At 39.2% G+C, this 23,975-nt stretch overlaps 1 protein-coding gene across 2 annotated transcripts in view; it reads left to right on the forward strand.

Annotated features, from left to right (window-relative positions):
* The window catches only part of LOC139454243 (transcription initiation factor TFIID subunit 4-like), a 32,004-nt gene extending 9,163 nt beyond the window's left edge, over positions 1 to 22,841 (forward strand). For both annotated transcript variants that reach the window (XM_071235849.1, XM_071235850.1), the window contains exons 3-14: positions 2,813 to 3,050; positions 4,403 to 4,530; positions 5,814 to 5,903; positions 6,767 to 6,919; positions 7,215 to 7,468; positions 9,111 to 9,280; positions 11,402 to 11,532; positions 12,191 to 12,316; positions 12,708 to 12,764; positions 12,932 to 13,045; positions 13,391 to 13,450; positions 14,930 to 22,841. In XM_071235849.1, coding sequence (XP_071091950.1) covers positions 2,813 to 3,050; positions 4,403 to 4,530; positions 5,814 to 5,903; positions 6,767 to 6,919; positions 7,215 to 7,468; positions 9,111 to 9,280; positions 11,402 to 11,532; positions 12,191 to 12,316; positions 12,708 to 12,764; positions 12,932 to 13,045; positions 13,391 to 13,450; positions 14,930 to 15,040 — 1,632 coding nt within the window. In that variant the 3' untranslated portion in view covers positions 15,041 to 22,841. The remainder of the gene's footprint in view (positions 1 to 2,812; positions 3,051 to 4,402; positions 4,531 to 5,813; positions 5,904 to 6,766; positions 6,920 to 7,214; positions 7,469 to 9,110; positions 9,281 to 11,401; positions 11,533 to 12,190; positions 12,317 to 12,707; positions 12,765 to 12,931; positions 13,046 to 13,390; positions 13,451 to 14,929) is intronic.
* Positions 22,842 to 23,975: the final 1,134 nt, after the last annotated feature.

Raw genomic sequence — 23,975 nt, forward strand, 5'->3', positions numbered from 1 at the left:
CATGAAATTAAAGGGGTCCTTGTCATAGCTCCAATGGTGAATGTTTCTTGTCAAAGATTTAGAGGTTACCTACAATAACATAGTACAGCAGTGAACATCAAGAACCCCAGGACCCCTTGTTTGGAATGCTGCGCAGTGTACAGTCATATTTGTTTCAGGATAGGAGTGTTTCATATGGGATGTCATGGTATTACCAAATGCAAGATGAGATGGGCTTTTTGTAGGAATATTCCAAAATATATAGGTCATTCTTCTTTATCACTGCCAAATTCTTCCACACATTTTGGATGAACTGAAACAGTGACATGGTTATGCTGACCCAAAGCAAGTTTATTTATAAAGTTAACTATGTGGATGTTATTGACTTTTATTGGATGAGATCCTTTTTTGTCAGGTTTGGTCAAGGTTAGTCAAAGGTCAAAGTCATCATTTAGGTTGTTGTAAGACATGGTTATGTCATGATCTGTTTCTGAGGCATGGTACCCTAACATGCACCGAACTATTATATGTGCCTGTGTCTTACCTACTAAAGGCCATCTTCCCGAAGCAATCGTCTCCACGGCCTATATCAAAACCTAGTTTCTACCCTTGACACATCAAACCCACTTTACATGGCTTGATCCTGGCACTACTTCTTGTAGATTATGAGTGCTGTATTGCAGCGACCATGTTTTTGAAAACCCAGATGTTGAATTTATGAAACATTCTCTGACTGGACTAGATATGTGCTATAGTCCAATCATATTTAACCCCAGAAAGTGGGCTTGATGTGGCCAGGGTCGAAACTAGACTAGTGGATGCTCTTGCCTCGGGAAGAAGACTTTTATCTTTGAAGTTCATGTGAAAAATGGTTGTATCAATCATTGACAGGTACTGTTGTACCGTGAGACTGGTTTGCTGGTATATCTTAAGCGTTGTCTTGATTAACATGAATCAGATTAAGGTTACTGTCAAGATGTCTGCAATAATATGGGTGATTGGTTAGGGCTATGTGATTTAGATATTTATATTGTTTTTGTCAAACAGTGATGTCAGGCTAGTATCGGTTCATTTTAGTGGTACTACATGAAGTTGTTGATGCATTCTTTACCATGTCAAACGAAAGCCCACACAACATCCTTTGAAATAAACTAGATGCATGGGACTATCTATCTTCTTTGAGAACTGTAAGTGTCATTATCAGGGTCATGGTTGTGGTTTGCATATAACTTTTTATGAAGCTAGTTAGAGGCATATGGAAAGACTTTTTGATTTAAAGGTATCCAACAGGAGGCATTTGTTTTCTTGGACCAGAAGTAATGTCATTAGATAGGAAGTTAATACATTTCCTTATTATGCTAACTGGAGGCAAGGGACTTCCTGGTTTTTCACAAATATGAAAGCAAGGTTTTCAGATTGGAAATACATGGTGGTATCATACTGGTATGAGGGGTGTTCATTAAAGATTTCCCCTGACCCACTCCCGATGGACCTAGTGGAATGAAACTTGGCATAGGTATTAGTCTTTCTCCACATGGGAACCACCAAGAGTTACACACTTCTCCCATCGTTTTATGCAACTATGGAGACCTCGCTGTAAAAGCCTTCATTTTGCGTCTCAGACCAGGACTTGACTTCAGAAATCAGTGTTTCATCATCTGTGAAACGTTTTCCCTTCAAAAATGACTTCATGGTTGGAAAGAGGTGGAAGTCAGATGGTGCAAGGTCAGGAGAGTAAGGAGGATGTGGAAGGATTTCATAGCCACAGGACCGTGCTTCTGTCTGGGCAACATGAGAGTTGTGTACTGGAGCATTGTCTTGCAGGAGACGGACACCCTTGGTCAGCATGCCACGCCTCTTAAGCTTGATAGCGTCCCGCAATTTCCACAGCAGTGAAGCATAATAAGCTCCTGTAATTGTGGTACCCTTTGCCAAGAAATCCATCATCACTACTCCGTGCTGGTCCCAAAACACCGTGAGCATGACCTTGCCTGCAGAGGGTTGGACACGTGCCTTCTTTGGGGGTGATGACTCCACATGCTTCCATTGCATCGACTGAACTTTAGTCTCAGGATCATAGTGATGGACCCATGTTTCATCCTGTGTGATAAGTCTGTCAAAAACGTTTGCCTGGTTTTTTAGGCACATGTCCAAAAGATCCTTTGAGCAATTGACTCGTTCCTGCTTTTGGAAAGGTGTGAGCAACCTGGGAATCCATCGTGCAGACACCTTATGCATGTTCAAATTGTCATGGATGATTTTTTCCACAGACCCTACACTGATCTTGACATCTTGTGCTAACTGGCGAACAGTTACACGTCGGTCTGCCAAAATGGTGCTCTCCACTTGATGGATAGTGTCCTCATCAATGGCTGAATGGGGGCGACCAGGAATGGCAGCTGTTTCCACTGATGTCCGACCACACTTGAACTGGCGATGCCAGTGTTTAACAACATCATATGATGGGGCATCTTCCCCATAAGTTGCTTTCATTTCATCGAAAGTTTCTTTTGGTGTGTGACCTTTCAAATATAAAAACCTAATCACTGCTCGGTATTCTACTGGCTCCATTGTCAGACCCTACTCGATCATAACACCTGTAAAAGTGGTTAGATTAATAGTTCGGTGCCGCAAATTCAGACATAACCCATAGATACATGTATCATTACACATGTGTAATTTCAACCAAACATGATAACCCTAAGTGGTTTAGGGGAAATCTTTAATGAATACCCCTCGTATGTAAGGGCTTTTGAGGAAATGGTGGCAAAGAGCCTGCTTCTGTACTTGCAACACCTCTTGTTGGAAACTGAATGTGAATTCAATGTTTCAGCCTATATCAACACAGGGACGTTCTGGTACTGTTCAAACGTACGTTACAATCCAGCCACCTGTAGGTCAAGGTCGTGGGCAGCCTACAGTCCTCCAGCAGACTGGAGCCACTATGCCTGTAGTCAACACTCATCTTCCCAGTACGGCCCCCAATACAGTACAGGTTCCAGGGTCAATCGGGCAGCCACAAGCAGCAGTTGCCGGGGCTGGGGCGGCAGCACAGGGGGTGGCCCCACATGGTAAGTAGGAATTTAACAATAATGATTCTACCATGATCTCTATATGATCTCTAAGGTGGGGGTCTCTTTTGGTCTCTTTTGGGTGACCTCTGTAAGGTCAAGGACACTAGAGATCAAATATGAAACATGGTTCAAAGTTTGACGAAATTTCAGTTTAATTCATGAGAAATTTAAGCATTTTTCCTATCACCTATGATTGACTCTCAATAATTAACTCAATGCCTGTCATTTGTCACAGTTGTGTGAAATGTTAAGGTCAGTGCCGAAGGTCACTCAAGAAATAGTTTTATTCAGATATTATTGGAAGTTTGATAAGGAGACTTCATATTTGTAACACCAAATAGGATTAACGAAAGTGATTGGATGACTTTGCAGGTCAAGGTCACACAATGTTAGATTGATGTCATTATCAAAAAGCCTTGGTGTACAAGATAACTTGATGATAGCTTGACTATTAGTCATTGGAATTTGAAACTCGCTACACATGATCTCTCTTGAGATCAAATTATGAAACATTGTTTGAATTTCAGGAAATTGCAAATTAATCCGTGAAGATCCAGGTTATAACTGTTTGCTGTTTCATTCATTCTCGGCCTTCGGTTTCAAAGGGTAGTTGGACAATGAATATGCACGAAAGTCGCTAAATGTCCTGTGCATGACGATACACGTGAGCAGAAAGGGAATTCCCCGCAGTTCTGCAGTAATAAAAGTAATGTGCCGCAGGGGCATGGCTTAATTTTTTACATTCATTGGGAAATGAATGCAATAACACGTGACCAATTCAGCTTATCAGAATGCAGGAATTTCAATGAACACATTGAAAATTTAATTATTCTTGATTGTGTAGATCGATGCTCATGATATCAATCACTGGATTGTCAGGCCAAGGCCGCCTTGATTTACAGACCGCCGTCATATATATTTGGAATATTGCTGAGTGCAACGTTAAAAAGCAAATAAACATAAAAGAATCCAAATTTTTGTGTAAACTTAAATGTCTATAAAGATGTTGCAGGCCAACGTCAGTCGATGGGAAGTAGACGTGATCAAAAGCTTGTGTATACACAATGACTTGTGAATTTATTATTGCAATTTGACGAAACTTTATATACATGATCTATAGGCAGTTCTTGGTTAAGGTTGAAGATCAAGGTCATTAATCTGGAAGTGCTTATGACTTTGTCATAAAGGTAGCCTGAGGCATATTACTTTGTTTCCAAGTTTTACTGAATGGGGCATGCATTTTCCCACAACGGAAAATATCAATTTTTAAGTGTTTTTACATGGTGATCATGGTGATATGGTGTATGGTTGAAGCACTAACTTTGACTGAATCTATCTTGCTTGTACAGGTCCAGCGTCTCAACCTATGGAAAATGTGAAGAAATGTAAAAACTTCCTGTCAACCCTCATCAAACTGGCCTCCAGTCAGCCACCACAGACGGTCCGGAATGTCCGGGAACTTATTCAAGGGCTCATTGTAAGTCAGATGTATGGCAGATATTAGTTCTGTTTGAGAGGGGCATGGGTTGCCCAGTTGCCTAAGGTGATCCAATTGGCTGTACAAAAACCTATGATTGAGGGTTTGAAACCAGGATGTGCGTTGATTATGTTTCAAGCAGTGTCAGCACTCTATCTGTGCTTGTGGGGTTTCACCAAAGTGTTAAACGTGTAAGACCTGAACAGCGTTAGAAATTGGCACTAGTCCGATAGTCCTTGCCAAACTGCCCAATGGTAAAGGTATCATAAGTACTAGTAGAAATTTGCCCTTTTTAAGGGTTTTGCTTTATGTTATCATTATAAGGACTAGTGGCCGAAAACTGTTATTTCCTAACCCTGCTGAATCAATTGGTGTCTTCCTCCCACATCACATGATACAGCTGACGCACTGTCGTTCAATGTTAAACCAAACTCACTTCCATATATTGAAGATGTAATAAGAACCATCTGTCTGCTGCCATATCTTCAAGAGTAACTGTTCAAAGTACTGTTTCAAATTTCACTTAAAACTAAAGTTGTAAGATTAACATATACATTTACTCCGAATGTCATCTGCAAAAAATCTGTAATTTGAAGAAATTTTATCAGAATATGTTCTAGTATGTAGGATATCACCATCCTAGCACTGAGAATATAAGTTAAACATGCCCAAGAGTTAAGAAAGTAATGGGTAAGAAGATGGAATAAGAAATAAAATGGAAGGTGGCCTTAATATTGAACGACCCTCATCATCATGACATTAAAGCAGGAATGACATGTGTTAATGTCATTGTCTTGTCAATCTGCTTCAGATTGGAGATCTGCCTTTGATCCAAGTCCTTTGTATACTCAGTGTTCATACAATCAGTGTTCGAAATAACTGCCGGCCCGCCGCTGGTAACTTATCTGTCAGGCTGCATGAAAGTTTCCTCCACCTGTCCAACTGTCTGGCAGATAATCTTATGACTACTTACATTTACAGATTTTTGTAGATTTTCAATTAATTGTATGCATTATTTCAACTGAATCAAGACATGAGTTATCACTTGTTTTTCTTGATTTTCTTGATTTTCTTGATTTTCTTGATTTTCTCGATACTGTCATCGGCGATCCATTATTGTTGGTGGATGAATGGAAATAACTTTAACTTTTGTAACCTACTCTTTCATTGGTCAGGTAACTTTGAAGATGGGCAGGCAACGTTTATGGGTCATCTGCTCCATTGTCTTAATGGGATGAGTTCAAACACTGCATACAGTTGTATTACACTTCTTTTGTTTCCAGGACGATAGGGTACAGCCAGAAATGTTCACAGCAAGGTTACAGGAAGAGTTGAAATCTTCACCACAGCCGTACCTTATTCCATTTTTGAAAGTAAGTCCAACGTGGTGACTGTAAGTGTCATGGTTATATTTGAACCTCATCTAGGACAACACAAGGCTTTTCATTATAGTTGTTGCACATAATTGAAGATAAACGATTAATTTCTGTATGAAATAGCAAATATGTAAAATATCAATATTCCCCAAAGTTTGTCCCTCCAAAGTTTGGGGGTGTGTATAATACAACAGAAAATGTGGTATTTCATTTTTTCTTTGGGTATATTTTATTTTTGGGTCCAATCTAATGTTTAGCTTAAAGTGGTGTTTCAGAAAAAGGCCTCAATAAGTTTTGCTATGTTTACACATTCTGGTTTTATATGCTGCTTGTGGTAAACACTTTTGCACCAGGCGATGTTTGCTTGTCATTTTCCATGTCATGCAACATGCACTTCAAGATCACTACAGCAAAAAATGTCTTAGGTCTTTGAAAGGCATTTAGAAGGGATAAACATAAGGAAGAGAATATATGGATGTCAACTTCTTTATTATGAGGAACACTGTGTTCCTCATAATAAAGAAGTTGACATCCATATATTCTCTTCCCTAACAAATGTCTTAATTATAATAAATGAGAGTCTTTTGCATCATTCACTGCAGTAGAGTTCATGTATGTGATGCCTGCATTCGAATAAAGAGCAATAAAGAAAAGCATTGTCATCTGGAGAATATCATGTCAATAGTTGCAATTCTAGTTTATTATCAAATGTAAATTGTAAGCAGAACAATTTGTATTAGAATATATGTGATTGTGATTGTGATTGACACTTTCAGATGGACAAGTTTATTTGTGTATTTTTCACAAAACGCTTATGAAAAAAAAAAGATTAATTGAAGTGCTGTGCTGGTTGATTACAGAAAAGTCTCCCACTGTTGCGTCAGTGTCTTATATCCAACAAGATGACAATAGAAGGAGTGACAGCGCCTAAACTCAAAGCCATGCAGCAGCACGTACCAGCAGTACAAGTTCAACAAGCCATACAACCCAATCTGCCAGTCCAGCATCTGCAGGTCAGTCAGTTGTGCTTCAAGTATCCACTATCATATATATATACAACATGGAGGGACATTAGTCGAGGTTAGAGCACACTAGGTGTGTCTTTGATTGGAAATTTTAGTATAGATGTACCGACTCTTAAGTATTTCGATATTGATAATTTTTTCCTTATCCTGACTCATACTAATTGTCTGTCTCCTCTTATTCCTGAAAAGTATTGGAAACTTCCTTTGCTGGGTTCCCTTAGAACAGAAATCTTCACACCCAAACGCACCCCTCTAATAATACTTTTCTTTCCTCTTGCTACAGCACCAAGCCTCGAATACTCTTGGATATGGGGGAGGAACACCTCAAAGTCCTAATGTCCAGTTCCGGTTGTCAAATAAAGGTCCTCCTCTACATGCGCTGCCCCAGCCTGTTCAGTCATTAGTCCGCAACAAGCAGGGGTACACCTCCTCCGCCCCTGGAGCCATGCCAACCACTGTCAGTGCCTTGCAGGCTCACATGGGAGCAAGCAAGAGTGAACCTTCACATAAAGAGAAGAGAAAGTTTGAATCTCTCAAGTATGTCATAACTAGTTACAAGATTCAAACGTTTTACACATGTTGATGGTAATGTAGAGTACAATTTTAAACTCCCTGCTGTGGAGGATCTTTGTGATTGGTGCCAGGATGCAATGAATACCAGATTTGCCCAGATTGTACATGATCCTTGATTTGTCGGCATCATTCCTGTGGTCGTTGGTTCTCCCCAAGTAGTAAATGTCAAGGACCGTTGGAAACTTCAGGCTTTCCTCTCAAACTAATCTTACATTAAAATAGGGCTCTTTTGTCTTTGACTGGGCCTTAACTAACTCAATTGTAGTTAAACACCACCTGGAAGTGATGGAATTTTTTATGTGTAAAAATGCGTGTCACCAGTGGGATTAAAACCCACGACGGCTGCACTGAAGCCTAACCACTCAAGTCTTCTGCTATGGTGACTTTATGAAATTAACAACTGAATACTTACTTAAATCAGGACTAATAGTTAATCTGTTTATAAATGGTGAAATATGTGTTTTATGCATTGTATGTAAGTGTGATTTGGTTGCCTTTTGTTCAAAGAAACAAACAGATAGAAAAGACATTACTCTTATCTTGATCACGGCTATGTTTGCTCATAATAAGCCTATCAACTTGGGCAAGTTATATTTAAGTGATTGTAAATTGTGCTCGAGTTGGTCCTATATGAATTGTATATTTGCCCTGGGACGTGCATTTCATTGTCCAAGTCTCCAAAGAACATCACGCATGGGAAACTCAGTGTTCTCACAGTTTAGCATTGAGTTCTTGAATATCTTTAAAAATATGGTTATCAAACACTAGTTCGAGTCTGAGGCATTCCTCGCCACTGACCTTAAATTACCATTTCAACGATTACCCAACAGGTCCTTATGCTAAAAGCATTATATTTATCACTCAGTTGCCATTAGGGCTGCATCGAATACACTTGAGGCGAGTATGATACGTATCACGAAATATAGGGTAATGAATACGAATATTTATTCACAAATACAATAACAAGTTACTTCCGGAGTTACATGCTCATGGTAATCAGCTGGTATTGTTTTTGTGTTGGGGGGAAAACATACTGTCAGTGTAAAACTTGAGTTTATAAAAAATGTACATATATGTACATCATGTTATAATTCAGGTTGAGATATTTCAGTGATATTTTTTGTGAAGCAAACAAACAGTACATTGCAACCGCTTATACTATAGCCTCATGTTTTGGTTTACAGTACCACTAGGGGCCTTAGCAAACTGACACAGAGTACACTGCTGCATGGCTTGTCTATATTCCATTTTGCATATCTCGGTTTGATAAATAACTGACAAGTTTAAGTAAAACAACACTCTTTACAAAAAAATCGTACATATTCGATTCTATTGACCACGAATAACTAATTCAATTCATAAAGGGATACAGTTCGATTCATCGAATGCGCGAGTAAATTGTAACAGCCCTTGTTGCCATATATTTGTTGTCACTTCCAAACCTTCCACAATATTCCTATCTTACTGGTTAAGAGATATGTCATCAATCTTCAGTTTAGAGATGCAGAATTGTTGATTTCGGTTATTCTAAAGTTGCAAGTGTTTCTGTGTATATGTTGATGGTGACACTAACAGTTATTTATTTTTGTATGACTCTTTGTTTCAGAGATGATGATGACATCAATGATGTGGCTACCATGGGTGGTGTCAACTTAACAGAAGAATCCAAAAATATATTAGCAACCAATGCAGAATTTATTGGAACACAAATAAGATCATGTAAAGATGAAACATTTCTTTATCATGGACCATTACTCAGTAGGATACATGCAATAGGTAAGTGTGATGTCCAGCCAGATACTTCAGAACTCATTTCCTCTTTAGGGGTCCTGTGGGATTCAAGACCAGAATCACACTCTGCCACAGTGGTCACTATGCTGGCCTCTTGGAACTCTGGGTAGGAGATTGGTCCAGCCAGATACCTCATAATTCATTTTCACTTTAGGGGCCTAGAGGGATTCAAGGTCAGAATGCTTGTTGTGAGTCATTGTATGCCCCCCCTTTCACTAGGACCAAGAATATCCCGAATCACCCCGAACGGGAAACGTTCGAAATTCTTGATGATTTGGAGAATCGGTAGGAGGTACAAAGCAATTACGACAAATGTATGACGTTATGAAAACTCGTGGCTATTCCGGTTGAAAAATATGAAGAATGCCAGGAATACTCCAACTTTAGGCTGACATGCTGTAAAACAACCATTACTGTTCAAAATGGTATTATACTAAATTTTATTATGAATTTTGAAATTATTTGGTCTGATTGGTCAATCAGAGATATAAAATCACAGTAGTTAGCCAAGTCTGTTTGACACAGCCATTTTGACAGATGCATCACTGCAGCAAGTACATTTTTTTATCAAGAGCTAATCCTTTTTTCCATGGAGCAACCATGAGCGTCTGAGATAGGACACGTTTCCACTGGTTTCATTTAGGACATATGTTCGCAGGGGCTTCATTGTGTATTGATGTACCAGGTTATGTATTATGATGCATTCATCATTGGCCATGAAAACTGGACTTAGTCAATGATATTTGCAATTACTATCTGTTTATGTCTTAAACAGAGATTGTCGCTGGTTATGTTTACATTTAGGTAGCCAAGTGGCGAGCAGTAGATAAATGTAGGCCGCCAGTCATAGATATAAGTCGCATTTGGCCACCAAAATTGTCACTACTTAGAGGGCTGCTGCAGGAGTTAATATTTACAGAAAAGTATTTCATTCATTGTAGGTAGGTGTTTTGAAATGATATGTACAATTGCAGGTTACAAAATTCAGAGTTGCAGTTACTTTTAGTAATTAAAGTATGCGTGTCAATACATTTGGGGCAGAAAATAGATCAACAACCAAATTATATTTAAGTTTTCATGACAAAAGACCACTTGAAATTTGGCTTTTTTCTATATACAACTGTGACGTCATGTCTTTTAGATTACAATGCGCTGTGTGACATGATGATATTAATGTGTGGTGAGGAACAAAACTGTGAAATGCTTACTTAGTTTTCTATAGGGGTGCCCACTTCATGTTGGCTATGAAGTTGTTGTGCTACATGCTTTCAATGCCTGTCATGTTCAAGTGTAGTATCACAGTGTTAAAAAGCACCATATTTGTTTTCAAGGCTGTTGTTAGTGTTTCCTTAATTCGGATCAACAAACAACACAAAACATTGGCCTCAACCCATGCCACGATACAAACATGTGGTAAAATGTCATTTCAGACTTGTTCATAACTAATATTTTCATTTGAAGTGCTAAGACTGCCTTTTTCCCTCACTTCAGCCACATTTGTGTATTTGACCGTGTCAGAAGTCCAAAACTTGCAAGTTTAAGAAAGAAAAATGGCTGCTTGTCATCTGTTTGAACATTTCTGATAATTTTCAAACAAATGTTTCAGTTTTCTGCATCTTATCCTCCCCTTCCTTTAACATATAAAACCTCACACTGCATGTTTGATTCCATAAGCTGACTTGTGGTATAACTGAACTCACGTACCCAGATCACTGAGGGCTGTCTTCGCCTCCCAGAGAGGGGAAGGTCAGAGTTTTTATCCCAGACTGCGTCATACCAAAACACGTTAAAAGATGGTACTAGTTGTTACCTTGTCTGGCGATCGCCATTAAGGGGCTAAAACGAGGACTGGTTGGTTTGGATTCAGTATACTGTGTCTGAGTGGGGTATTCATGTTATATTGTTGCATGGTATCCCAGTGGGCTAGCACTAAAAATGGGCCTTAGTCCTGACTAGTAAAAGCAGCCACACACATGCCAGCACGTCGCTGTATAAGTGCAACAATCCATTTCACCTCACCTGATCACTGAGAACCAGTTAGATTGATGTAGAATATATTCATCAGTGTCTTAGATATGTTACTAACAGTTACACCTCTCTTTTCAGCTAAAAAACATGGTGTGGAAGAAATTGCATCGGATGTAGTTAATATTATTTCCCATGCAACACAAGAAAGACTTAGGAATATGGTAGAACGGTTGTCCACAATAGCAGAACATAGAATAGAAATTTACAAGGTAAGATATTGAAGCTTTGCGTTCAACATGTGTTACATATATATAAGCCATGTAGTCTGTAATGTTTAGTTGTGAGGCAGCTTACCAAAATGAAAGTAACTAAGTTTAGCAAAAAACTGAATTAATTATCCAATCTTTGAAAGAATGTTGTCTCATCTACTGCTCGTATCTTGTCTTGCCAGTTAACGACCAGTGTAGGTGTTAATTGAGAATGATCATCCCTTTCTGGTGAGGGCCGTGTTCGTCATACTGAAGGCCGAGTTCGATTGTACCCCATGTGGGTACAATGTGTGAAGCCAACTTCACACCATGGTATTGGTGGAATATTGCTAAATGTGGCATAAAACCATTCTCACTCATTCACTAGAGTTTGAAATTAAACATGAAAGTCAAGGGCTCCATGTCATTGCCTAAATGCTAAAAGTTATAGATTATCAGAGTCTGTGGATTCAGTTACTATGGCAGCAAACCTTAAGACTCTAAGACACCCCCCCCCCTTAATTTCGAACGCTGCTTATGTCATGGTGATATTCCTTTTAGAGGCCTGTTTCTTGTGTAAAGAGATCTTGTCTAAGATAAACTATCATGATGTTTTGATGCAGATTGCATGTAATGTCAGATGAACATGTCACTGACTGTCTGAGTGTGTGTGTTTCAGATGGACCCAAGGTACGAGGTTACAAAAGATATAAAAACTCAGTTAAATTTTTTACAAGAATTAGACAAGTTAGAAAAAAAGCGTCACGAAGAGCAAGAAAGAGAGATACTGTTAAGAGCAATAAAGGTGAGTTTGTGGGGAGAAATGAACTGGGAGATCCCTGTGTTGTGAAGTTATATAAGATCTTCGTCTGTTGCAGTAGGTTGCAACTTCATCATCATGCTTTAGTCTTTGTTTTGGCATCACATACTTTTGATGCACATACATGGAGCCTTGCAAGTACTACATTTTTTAAATATCTTTTAATTTGTAGGTGACAGTAAAAAAATGTGCCTTGTTTGAAATAATAAGAAATGAAATCTACTACTTCTATATCATACTGTAGTTTTCACAGGTTATTGCAATTTATTGTATTGTGTCTTAGGTTTATATATGCCAATATTAAGATTTGACCCTGAATATTATGAGCTGATAATTTTATCGAGACTTTTTGACGTAATATTCATGTCTCTTTCAGAGTCGGTCCAAAAATGAAGATCCAGAGCAGATGAAATTGAAACAAAAAGCCAAAGAGGTTTGTTCTGACTTGTGACTGTTTTATGTAACAGGTAGTACAAGTGACAAGTTGATGCAGTGTAACTTTAGACAACTTGATCATGAGATGAACATGAGCCATTTTGCCATGCTGTAAACATGGGAGCTCAGATGTATTGTTTCTGAATGTCTTCTGTTTGGTGACAGTTTCAGCTACAGGAGATCGAGGCCATGAGGCAGAAGGAAGCCAACCAGACCGCTCTACTTGCCATTGGTCCACGCAAGAAGCGGAAAACGGAATCGGCCGATCAGGGGCAAGGGGTATGGAACTTCAGTATTCCAGGACAGCTTAGGCTTGTAATATTATTAGAGAATGAGTTATGAAGAATTACGGATTAGCTGTTCTGAGTGAATTATTCTAAAGCCATGACTATGTTTTTATTTTGCATGGAAAATTAGAAACATTTGGATTGTTTGATATCAAATGGAGACAGCATTTGTTTGTTTTATTTAATAATGTCACTTTTAATCATGAGGTGTCATGAACAATGGTAGTCTGTTACAAATAAAATTACTGGCGTACAGTACCCACTGAAAAGACTTGTTCATCTCCAACTGGTTACCTTGTGAAGGCCGTCTATGATTTGTATTGTGTTGTTGTTTCAGGCGGGTTCCAGCAGCAGCTCTCTCAGCAACGGTTTAGGTTCTTCGTCAGTCAGGCCTTCAGTAAGTCTCATCACCTTACTGCAGAGATCAGTGCTTGTTTGGCTGTGCTTTGCACAGTACACTTAGAGCATTTGTCAGATCTCTGTGTACATGATTATGTAACCATCTTATGGAAGTGTATACAGTTTCTTCTCTTAGGGCACATCATTTAAAGTAGTAGCCACGTTTTTAATGGAATTTTGATATTTGACTAAATCTGCCAACAAACTCCAGCAGCTTAAGAGATGGTGTAAACTCCTGCTGGGGTCCATGCAGGTAGCAGAAGTACCCCCATGGTCCCCAGTATGGTGATCCCAACCTTTGGTTGCTGTCGATCTATAGCCTGGGTGTCATATTGTCCTGTCAAATAATAGTGAAAACTTCGTACGGTTCTAACACTTGTAATAAATAAGGGGGCACGGGTGGCCCAGTCGTCTAAGGCGCCGCGATTCACTGAGCAGAGTTGCGTCCCTTGGGCACGCCAGAAACCTATGATTGTGGGTTCGAATCCCGGTTCTCCCCAATTATGTTTCTAGGTTTGTCAGCACCATACCCGTGCTCATTGGTTTCACTGAAGAGGTAAACGTCTTAGACCTGCATCACTTCGGGCTTTCCTCCCACATTAAGCTGACACGCCGTGATATAACTGGAATAATGTTAAAAGCGGCGTTAAACCCAACTCACTCACTCACTGTAATAAATAAAGGCTGTGATAGACTAGTAATGATACTGTCAATCGGATGGGTACGTGTGACCTATTTCGTCTGAGGTGACGTAATTCACTTACAGAGTTGCGTCCCTTGTGCACTCCTGAAACATATGATCATCGGTTCAAATCCCTATTTGCCCCGTTAACATTTCTAGGTTATTCAGCACCATACTTGTGCCCGTGGGTTTCACCAAAGTGGTAAATGCCTGAGACCTACATCACTTTGGTCTTTCTTTCCATGTTAAGCCAAGACGCCATGATATGACTGGAAAACTGTCCAAAGTGGCATTAAATACAACTCACTACTGTCCATTGTCGACAGGTTTTTCGATTTTGTTAGTGTACATCTTGTGCTAGTCACAATATGGCTGAAATACTGCTGATGTGAGTTAAACGTTTAACTCCCTCACTCTCACTCTTCAGTTAGCTCCCTTTGAGGCATGGATGGCCTACTGGTTAACTGTGCCACAATTTGTACTACAGAGTTGTGACCTTATCTGCCAGGATCTGTGATCATGAGGTGGAATCCAAGATTTGGTCCTATTGTGATTCTTGGTTGTCAATCATGCACATGGGTTTCACCAAAGTGGCCACTTTAGGCTTTTTCTTCCACATAAGCCTGACCCAACTATAACTCACTCTCCACTATTGATTTCTGTGCTGAGAATTGCAGCAAGCGACATGCTCCCAAACTCCCTGATAAATAACCCACTCATTGTTCCCCTATGATACCTAGCTTTTTGTGATCGTGATTTAATATTTTTATCATGTTTCTCAAATTCCATCTCCAGATGTCAAGGCCCAGAATAAAACGAGTGAATCTCAGGGACTTGATGTTCTTGTTGGAGCAGGAGCGATCGTCCACTAAGTCCAACATCCTCTATAAAGCATTCCTAAAGTGAGTCTGTCCCTGGAGGGCTGACTGGACTAACTTATTGGCTGTGATCCTGTGGGAGTTGTCTCCCCCTGCTTGTGACACTGCAGTTTCACCTGCAACATGACCTCAGTAGTGCTATGCCGCGGGAGCGGGCGGGCAGGCGGGGCCCTGACAGTCACCACTATGTGATAAAGGTGGGACATGATTCAAGGGAATCGACCATGAACTCCAAGAACAGGAGGCAGTGTTTACGGAACGGTTAATCAGACTTGAATCTGACACCCGGGACAAAGCAGTGATTGAAGCTCTGTGGAGACTTGTTGTTTTCTGGGAGTGATATTGTGACCACTGTTCTTTCCATGTTTATTGGCAGACAGAAATGTATGTAAAGATGTTTGACACTTTGAGTGGAGGTGAAAAACTTTGATATGTAGAACTGTTGCTGAGCAACCTAGAGACCAAAATGTCTGCATTCACAGTGTCTTTAAGGAAGGATTAAATCATGGGCAGTGCACAAGTAACTGGAAACTCTTCATTGACCATGGCACAACTACCACTAGGATGATACGTTAATATGACTATCAAATGGTGGTAGCCTAGCACCGAGCATGGTGTGACAGCAACCACTGTAAGTTTATAAAGGCAGCATCAGTGTCAGCTAGCATCCACCTGAATAACCTCTGCCTCATGTGGTGAACTGTAGGCGGTGGTGGGCCTAGAATCAGTCCCACATTCAGTATTGTGAGTAGATAGGCAGTGAAGAAGGAGCATACACGAGAATCATAATATCCGACTCATTCACTGACACCCATACACAGCCTTGAGAGACACACACTGTGTGGAATAAGATCTGGATACAAGTGCTGTATTGTCACTGCCAATTACATTGAATCACATCAATTCATTTATCATGTTCCTTCATGAGGAAAATGTCTGAGACTCTTCAGTTTGGTTGCTGTGTAACCAATCGGGAACAGCAGGTTAGGATTTCGTTGATTAGAAGTCTCATCTGTGCTCAGGTCGTCATTCTCGACCTGAAGTCTTTCTGATCAACATCTCTAAATAAGCTTTTATAAGAAACAAGACTACTTTACCTTAACTTCTGTTCAGATTTTCATCAATATATGTTAATGTTATAAGGTCGGAGACAGAGCTTATCTGAACTCTCTTGGAAATTATTTTTAGGATCATTGCATGCAGAGCCTGCTATGACTAATCAGGAGACTTACTATGACATGGGATTTGGTAGCGCTGTGTGTTGAGTAACTATGGTGACTGGTTCTCGGTGTGCTCTACATGTGACTCGGAAGATGACATCAAGCAATACTGACATTATCACACCTACTGTGCATGGGCACATCTATCACATTGTGATACATTGATTGTGTGTTTCAATTAATTTATTTTCCTTCTGTTGGCTGGAGTATTATCGTTGGACATAATAGTGATGGAAGGAGCTGGTATGCTTTAGTTTAGAGACTGGATTGGATGAAATTAATATTCATTGTGCATCTAGGGCTGGTTTTGGTGAATCTCTTCTCATAAGTTATATGATGATCTGTTAAAATGAGATGAGTATTGTGGTATGGAGTCATTTTTTTTTTTTTTAATATGTAATAAATAAAATCAAAATCACAATTAACTGAACAGTTGTCAAATGACTGTATTGGTATCTTTGCCGGATTTGTTTTGTTTTTGTTTTTTGGGCCTTTTGGAATGAGTTCAATATTTAACTGGAATAAAACAAACATGCTGTTCACATTCAGTACCAGGATTAAGAAATATTATATCGCCACTGATATTTGGGTCTCTAGTTGCGATACTGCGGAGATGGCTGTATCAAGAACCAAACTAAAGGATGGATGCATACAGGTTAAGCAATGTACTGTTACAGTCAAAGCATTGTCTGTTAAGTATATGCACTTAATGAATGTTCTAGGTCGATAATGCTTAATAGTTCTTATTGGTAAATGAAGTGTTTGTATTAACATGATTAAACAGATAAAGCTATGATACAAAAACAAAAGTACTTTCTCTCTCTAACCTTGGTTACTCTTTGTAGTCATGGTAACCATATTGAGAGTCATATTTGACATAATTATGATGAATATATTTACTCAGAATAGACAAATTCTGTTTGTTTTATAGTATATCCAAGTTTGAAGTATAGTTATCGGCATGGAGACAGGAACAGAGAAGAGCGATTGTGAATTGATGTATTTTGTTTCAGTGACTTTCAATATTTACTACACTACATTAACCATGATATCATGCATATTAGATTTTCTTTATTTGTTTGATATGTTTTAGATGCATTCATGTTGCACAATTTAACTGCTAAATCATAGATAATTTGATATTTTGTATTAAGAAATTCCGTATTTAAGCTTTCAATTTGTCAGCAGTAAAAAAAATGTTTTGAATTGATTCTTTGATGCAGAAAAATGTTTTTTAGTCATCACAGTCTCTTTTGCTATTTTACAACTTACAGAAATTTGCAATATTGTTTCATGGAAGTCATTTGGGAGTCCTGTCCTTCAACCATCACATTGAACCTGTAGGCATATTGAAGGAAACTTACACTTTCAAGGCAGCATGTATATATCATTAACTCAACAGGTCCAGTGCAGTGTTGACCATGACGCTCTTCACCTGATGTAGATATTGTCAATCCACAGCAGGTTTACTCAAGATTTCATTTTCCACTTATGTTAAGGAGATATTAATGCTGAGGCTGGTAGACAGATTGGAACTGTAAACATGGAGGTAGATGCTTCAGTTTGGCATAATCAGATTATAGGACTGTCTACTTACTTTGTCACTGTTGCTGGGGAAATTAATGTATTTTGAAGGGAGTGTGCCTTTACTTTGAGGGAACAAACATTGCGAACATGACCATAGTGACGCAACTCAACATCCACAAGGGGGCACAGTTGGCCCAGTCGTCTAAGGCACCATGATTCCCTGTGCACAGTTGAATCCCCTGGGCATGCCAGAAACCTATGATTGTGGGTTCGAATCCTGGTTCGCCCTGATCATATTTCTCTGTTTGTCAGCACCATACCCATGCTCATGGATTTCACCGAAGTGGTAAACGTCTGAGACCTGCATCACTTCGGACTTTCCTCCCACATTAAGCTGACACGCCGTGATATGGCTGTAATACTGTTAAAAGCGGCGTTAAACCCAACTCACTCACTCATTCAAGGGGTGGTCGGGTAGCCTAGTGGTTAAAGCATTCGCTCATCAAGCTGAAGACTCAGGTTCGATTCCCAACATGGGTACAGTGTGTGAAGTCCATTTCTGGTGTCTCCCGCTGTGATATTGCTGGAATATTGCTAAAAACGGCGCAAAACCATACTCTCTCACTCACTCACTCACTCACTCTCTCACCATCCACAAGCCCAATAGATGTTATTTTTTTGTCCTAACCCTCCCTGTAACATTGACTTGATGTGTTAATTATCATGAAATTTAACAGTCAATTTATCTTGTTTATCTCCCAAACTGTGTAAGATAAATAAGCAGTTCCAGCTGGGCTTTAGTCATGGCAAAGGAATGTCATAGAATCTGCGTTTTGAATGAATTCTGGTGTATAATTTCATTGGGTTGATCCTAAAGAAAGCGAGGACAAGTTTTGCTGAATGAGGTGGTCATGAAGATGGTAAAAGATTAATGAGATTGTTGGATATCTAGGTTTATTTCTACCTGTAATATCTGGGTTGATATTTTTATAGGTAAAGGATATTTAAAGATTTAATAAAGAAGAGTTGTGTCCATTGAACTGCCTGAGATAGTCAGGTTTTGAGTGCAAACCTGGAATGGGCGATAATTTTAGTGCTTAGAGGAGTTCTGAGTGAAGACCTTTTGGTTTAGCAGAAAAGAATTACAGTGTTTTTTCATAGAAAAGAACATTGATAAAGCCGGAAATGTTAGAAATTCTTGTTGGTATGTCTAAAATATATGTTACTTTCTGGAACACCTGGCTATTTATTGAAAACTAAGTATTATCGTTGATACTTCTTGCTGTGCGGACAGCAGTCTGACACTTCAGCCACTAGTCCTTAGCCCAAGCCAAGTAAAGTGCATTCAGGTAATAGTACTCCATGTACAGTCAAACCTTGATATATCGAACCTATTCTCCGGTCCTGACTGCCTTACTATATAAAGTTCCTGCCTCGTTTTCTTGAATGTCCTGATATCTGGAAGTAACAAGATCATCCTGCTATGTTTGAGATAATGGGGTTGGATTGTACTAACAAGTTACAACCTGCTGACTGATGCCAAGAAACATTTTTGTGTTGGTAGACAGACTGAGACAGACTAAGATTGGTTCCCAACATGGGTTTATTTCATAAAGCTAACCAAGGTCCAGAACAATTTACCCACATCTTCGAATTTCTAGTTGGTCAATGTAAAAATCTTCTTGGTCACCTTGTCCAAGGTAGCACCAGTGGTGTTTAGGCTAGGGTCGAATGTACCTCATTTAAAGGGCAGCAGCAATTTGTTGCTTTTGGTTGTAGCATCAGGCAAACACTGGGACAAGTCAGGCAACATGGTCATATTGTGTGTTTCTGAAAATGGGTTCATAGATAGATGTAATATTAAATGGACACTCCTTACTTTTGTGAGTTTATTTGTAAACCTCCTTCAGTTCTCATTGATTCTACGGGGGCTGTGGTGGCCCAGTGGTTTAAGGCGCCATGATTCGCTGTGCAGAGTTGCGTCCCTTGGGCAAGCCAGAAACCTATGATTGTGGGTTCGAATCCCAGTTCGCCCCGATTACGTTTTAGGTTTGTCAGCACCACACCCGTGCTCGTGGCTTTCACCGAAGGGGTAAACGTCTGAGACCTGCATCACTTCGGGCTTTCCTCCCACATTAAACTGACACGCCGTGATATAACTGGAATACTGTTAAAAGCAGCGTTAAACACAACTCACTCACTCGTTGATTCTACAATTAAGACCATACCTGGAGTAATTAAACTGCAGAAAATAAGGTATGTATTTTGGAAAGGACATTTCACCATGCTGTGTGTCATATTTAAATATTATGTAACTAGTGGGAATTTATAGATTAATGACAAAATTGGGAAAATAATGATGGGGGAAGTTATCTGCATCTGAACAAAAGTATATGAATTGTCCACTTTGTTTTGAGGAGAATGTTGAGTTCACAATGTTAAAGTTGGTCATAAATGTAGTTACTTCATTAAGGTTCTAAGTGGCGTTTTGTAGTAAGTTCAAACAGCAACATCTATTAATACAGATGCCCCTACACATGAATATCGATCAGAATATTTTAGAATGTGAATTAAACAGTGAATTAAAGTCAATTAGCTTCTTGTTAATGCTTTCAGTCAGAAAGGAAATGTGATACCTCTGTTACTGAATATGAGTGAATAAACTGAGGAGTCTTGATAAATGTATAAAATGCTATTTTCATGCAGCCAATATTGAGGTGTTGTTGAAAAGCCATGTAGAACCGAACTTTCATTCATGAATCATGATTTTGTTACTGTCAACATTATTACACAACCATTTGGCTTAGGTACATACACTAAGGAAGAGAATATGTCCAATAATACTTCTACCTCATCGCAACACATCAAGCATATTCGTGGTTGGCCTGGTTACATCGCATGTCATTAGTGCTGGCTTGTTGTAAGTACTACCATGTCAACTGTCATGTATATTTCACATTGTCAAATTGTATAATATGCTGATATGATAATAAACAACCTAAAGTTAGTTAATTCTTATTGCTTTGTAATAGACTTCAAGAAGCCGATTATTACCATGGTTATGATTAGTGAAAGTTAGCAATTTGGTATGATCTAATTTTTTGTGGGATGCAGGTAGAATAGCCCCATACCTTATTAAGACTGGAGATGTGTTATAGACATGGACAATTTGATGAAAGCTATAAATAAGAAGTTTCTGATAAAAAAACAAACAACCCATTTATTTGTACAGTGTTGGCATATATAGTATGACACAGTGATCTAGCAGTAATGACATATTCATCACATGTTGCGTACTCCATCAGTTGACAAGACACTGTTCAGATGTTTGTTAATTAACCCCTTTCTTAAGCATTAATTGGTAGATCTCTCTGATAATGGTCTGTTAGTTGGATATGTGTCTGTTATCCTTTTGCAGGAAATATAACAGCTTTACACCTTTCCAGTTTCCATACAGTAAATACAAATTCATACAGATGAAATGGTGAAAAGGATTTATGTATTTATTTCAACATGTTCAGAGGCATGTTTGGGTTCCTCTGAGTCAGATAATTGTTACCATAAGTACATTGTTGCTTATGGATATGATATAATTATACTGGGGTTGTCTAAAGTTACCATTGCAACATGTAAGTCAGGTTTTGCTTCTGTAAAGTGCTAGAAATATGATTATATGAAATCATTAGTAGTTAGTGGTTAACTGAATCAAATTTTACAAATCATTTTTCACCTTTTGTGGGAATATGTCCGACTAGAATGCCATATTTTGAATTAACCCACAAGTTATTTGTTTAGTTTAGATAAAGCATAAAGCTGGACAAGGGTCATTCTAAAACTAAGATATGAGTTACAGTCGAGAAACCAACATTTGGAAGTGAGGGTTGTGTGTGTTCCACTGTTGCTTCATGGCATGTGGATAGGCTAATGTTGAGATGGACAACTTTAAACAGTCAGAGTCGATGACATACAAGAATTGTAAATTCAGTGTACATAATGTGTCTAATATTGACCGTGGAGTGGCACTAACACTGTTATACAGGTGTATTGTGTGAAACACTAACCCATGCTGTGGACCTGTGTGTTTGATGTTCTACAGCATCTCCTTCAGTCAACTCATCATGTAATCTCCCACATATACATGTATCACTGAAATCATAATTGCTCCACAGTGGTGAAGCTGGGATGGAGCAGGCCTGATCCTGACCCGGTTATCCTGAGTTGAGGGGGACAATGATCCCCTGTTGGCTGCCCAATTTCAGTTGAGGTCCAGACATGGAAGCTCATTTCATTATTGCAATTTAGACATTGTCTCTATGTATTGGGTGACTTTAACTGTTAGGTTGATATACATCACAAAATTGGAGTTTGCAGACAAAAGACTTGAATCAATCTTGCTTCGGCTGCCAGATTGAATGAGCCTCCATGATATGTCTAAACATCCCCTGATCAGTGGAGATGGGAACTGAAGATGAATGGGCTCAAACATCTAAGCAGTACATTGGCATCTTACAATTAATCTAACATGGGTGTTAAGTACAAAAGCTGGGTTCTGGGTTGAAGATGTAACAGATATAAATTATTGTTATTTTAAAAGAAGAATAGGTTATGTGGGGGTCAACTCTAAAGCTGCTGCTCATATACTGAAAGAATCTTCAGGTTGTCCATTATGTCATTGCTGGAATAGCTGTGTGTTAATTCATGGTTAAGTACATAAGATTGCCAAACAAAAGCCTGCCCAGGGATTGACATCATTTTCTGAGACAATGTTGTATCATACAGAGTGATATTCACTTTATTAAACATGTACATCAGATGTGATTATTTTTTAATCTTATCATATTTCCTTCATTTTTCACCCAGTTTGTACAGAGATGCTGAGTGTATGCAACTTCTCTCCTGGAGGATAGATTTGGTTCAACACTGTTTTCAATTGTTTTTGTGTTACTGAGTAACACATAATGTACATTTATTCAAGGGGAGAGAACTCTGCCTTGACAGTTGTTTTGCAGTGTTGTCTAAATTATTGTAGATAACAGAAGAGATATTGTGTTGATTTGTACATTAATATTATGTTATTAGAAATCAGAACCACAAACTTGAAAATGTAATTTATCCACATGGAATAAATTATGTAATCATGATTTTAACAATGGCTTTTGTTATTACTCTCATCTGATTATGGGGGGGGCAGTCGTCTAAGGCGCCGCGAGTGCAGGGTTGCGTCCCTTGGGCATTGGGCACGCCAGAAACCCATGATTGTGGGTTCGAATCCCGGATTGCCCAGATGATGTTTCTAGGTTTGTCATCACCGTGCCCGTGGGTTTCACCGAAGTGGTAAACGTCTGAGACCAGCATCACTTCCGGCTTTCCTCCCACATTAAGCTGACACGCTGGAACTGGAATACTGTTAAAAGCGGCGTTAAACCCAACAAACCTGACAAGCCGCGATATGACTGTAATACTGTTAAAACGTTAAACCCAACTCACTCATCTGATTATGAGATAAGCACCTGTCTTAAGATTTAACGAAGGTATTTAGTTATCACAATTGTCAAAGCCTAATCTTCATATTATCACTTGGTTCACATTCAGATGTGACCTTATTCAACTTTTATGTGCTTTTGGGAAAACGGGTGGCAATGATGTCTGATGCGCGCCAAGAGTTTCGTCCCTTGAAACCGACCTGGATTTGCGTGTTTATTTATGTCTCTTAGTTTGTCAGCACCATACCAGTGCTCATGGGTTTAACCAAAGAGGTAGAAGTCTGAGACCTAGATCACTTTGGGCTTTCCACCCACATCGAACAGACACTGGAATACTGCTCAGGCGTTAAAGCAATCTTATTTATTGTACGAGGAGTTTTTCATTACGATCAAGTTGGAATAAAGACTTCGTACCTTAAACTGCAAGATGTTTTCATTGCATGTCAATTCATTTTTGTAGTTTAATAACATTCTCAGATAAGAAAATTTAATAACAAGGATAGTTACATTTTCGTAAACATATTGCTGGCAAGTCAAACGTCCATTCACAAACCAAACCAGTTCGCCTGTCATGTGTGCTACCGCAGTACACCATGACCCTACCGCCCCCTACCAATCATGGTCGAGAATTGTTTCCTGGCATGCCGCTTGCCGCTCCGTCGCCAAAAACGTGAATCGGGGCAAAACCTTGATTTGTCTGTAAACATGATGCAAAGCCATTGGCGCACAGCCC

The sequence above is a fragment of the Haliotis cracherodii genome, unplaced genomic scaffold (genome assembly GCF_022045235.1).
Source record: "Haliotis cracherodii isolate W230 unplaced genomic scaffold, xgHalCrac1.p SCAF_10, whole genome shotgun sequence".
Lineage (NCBI taxonomy): Eukaryota > Metazoa > Mollusca > Gastropoda > Lepetellida > Haliotidae > Haliotis > Haliotis cracherodii.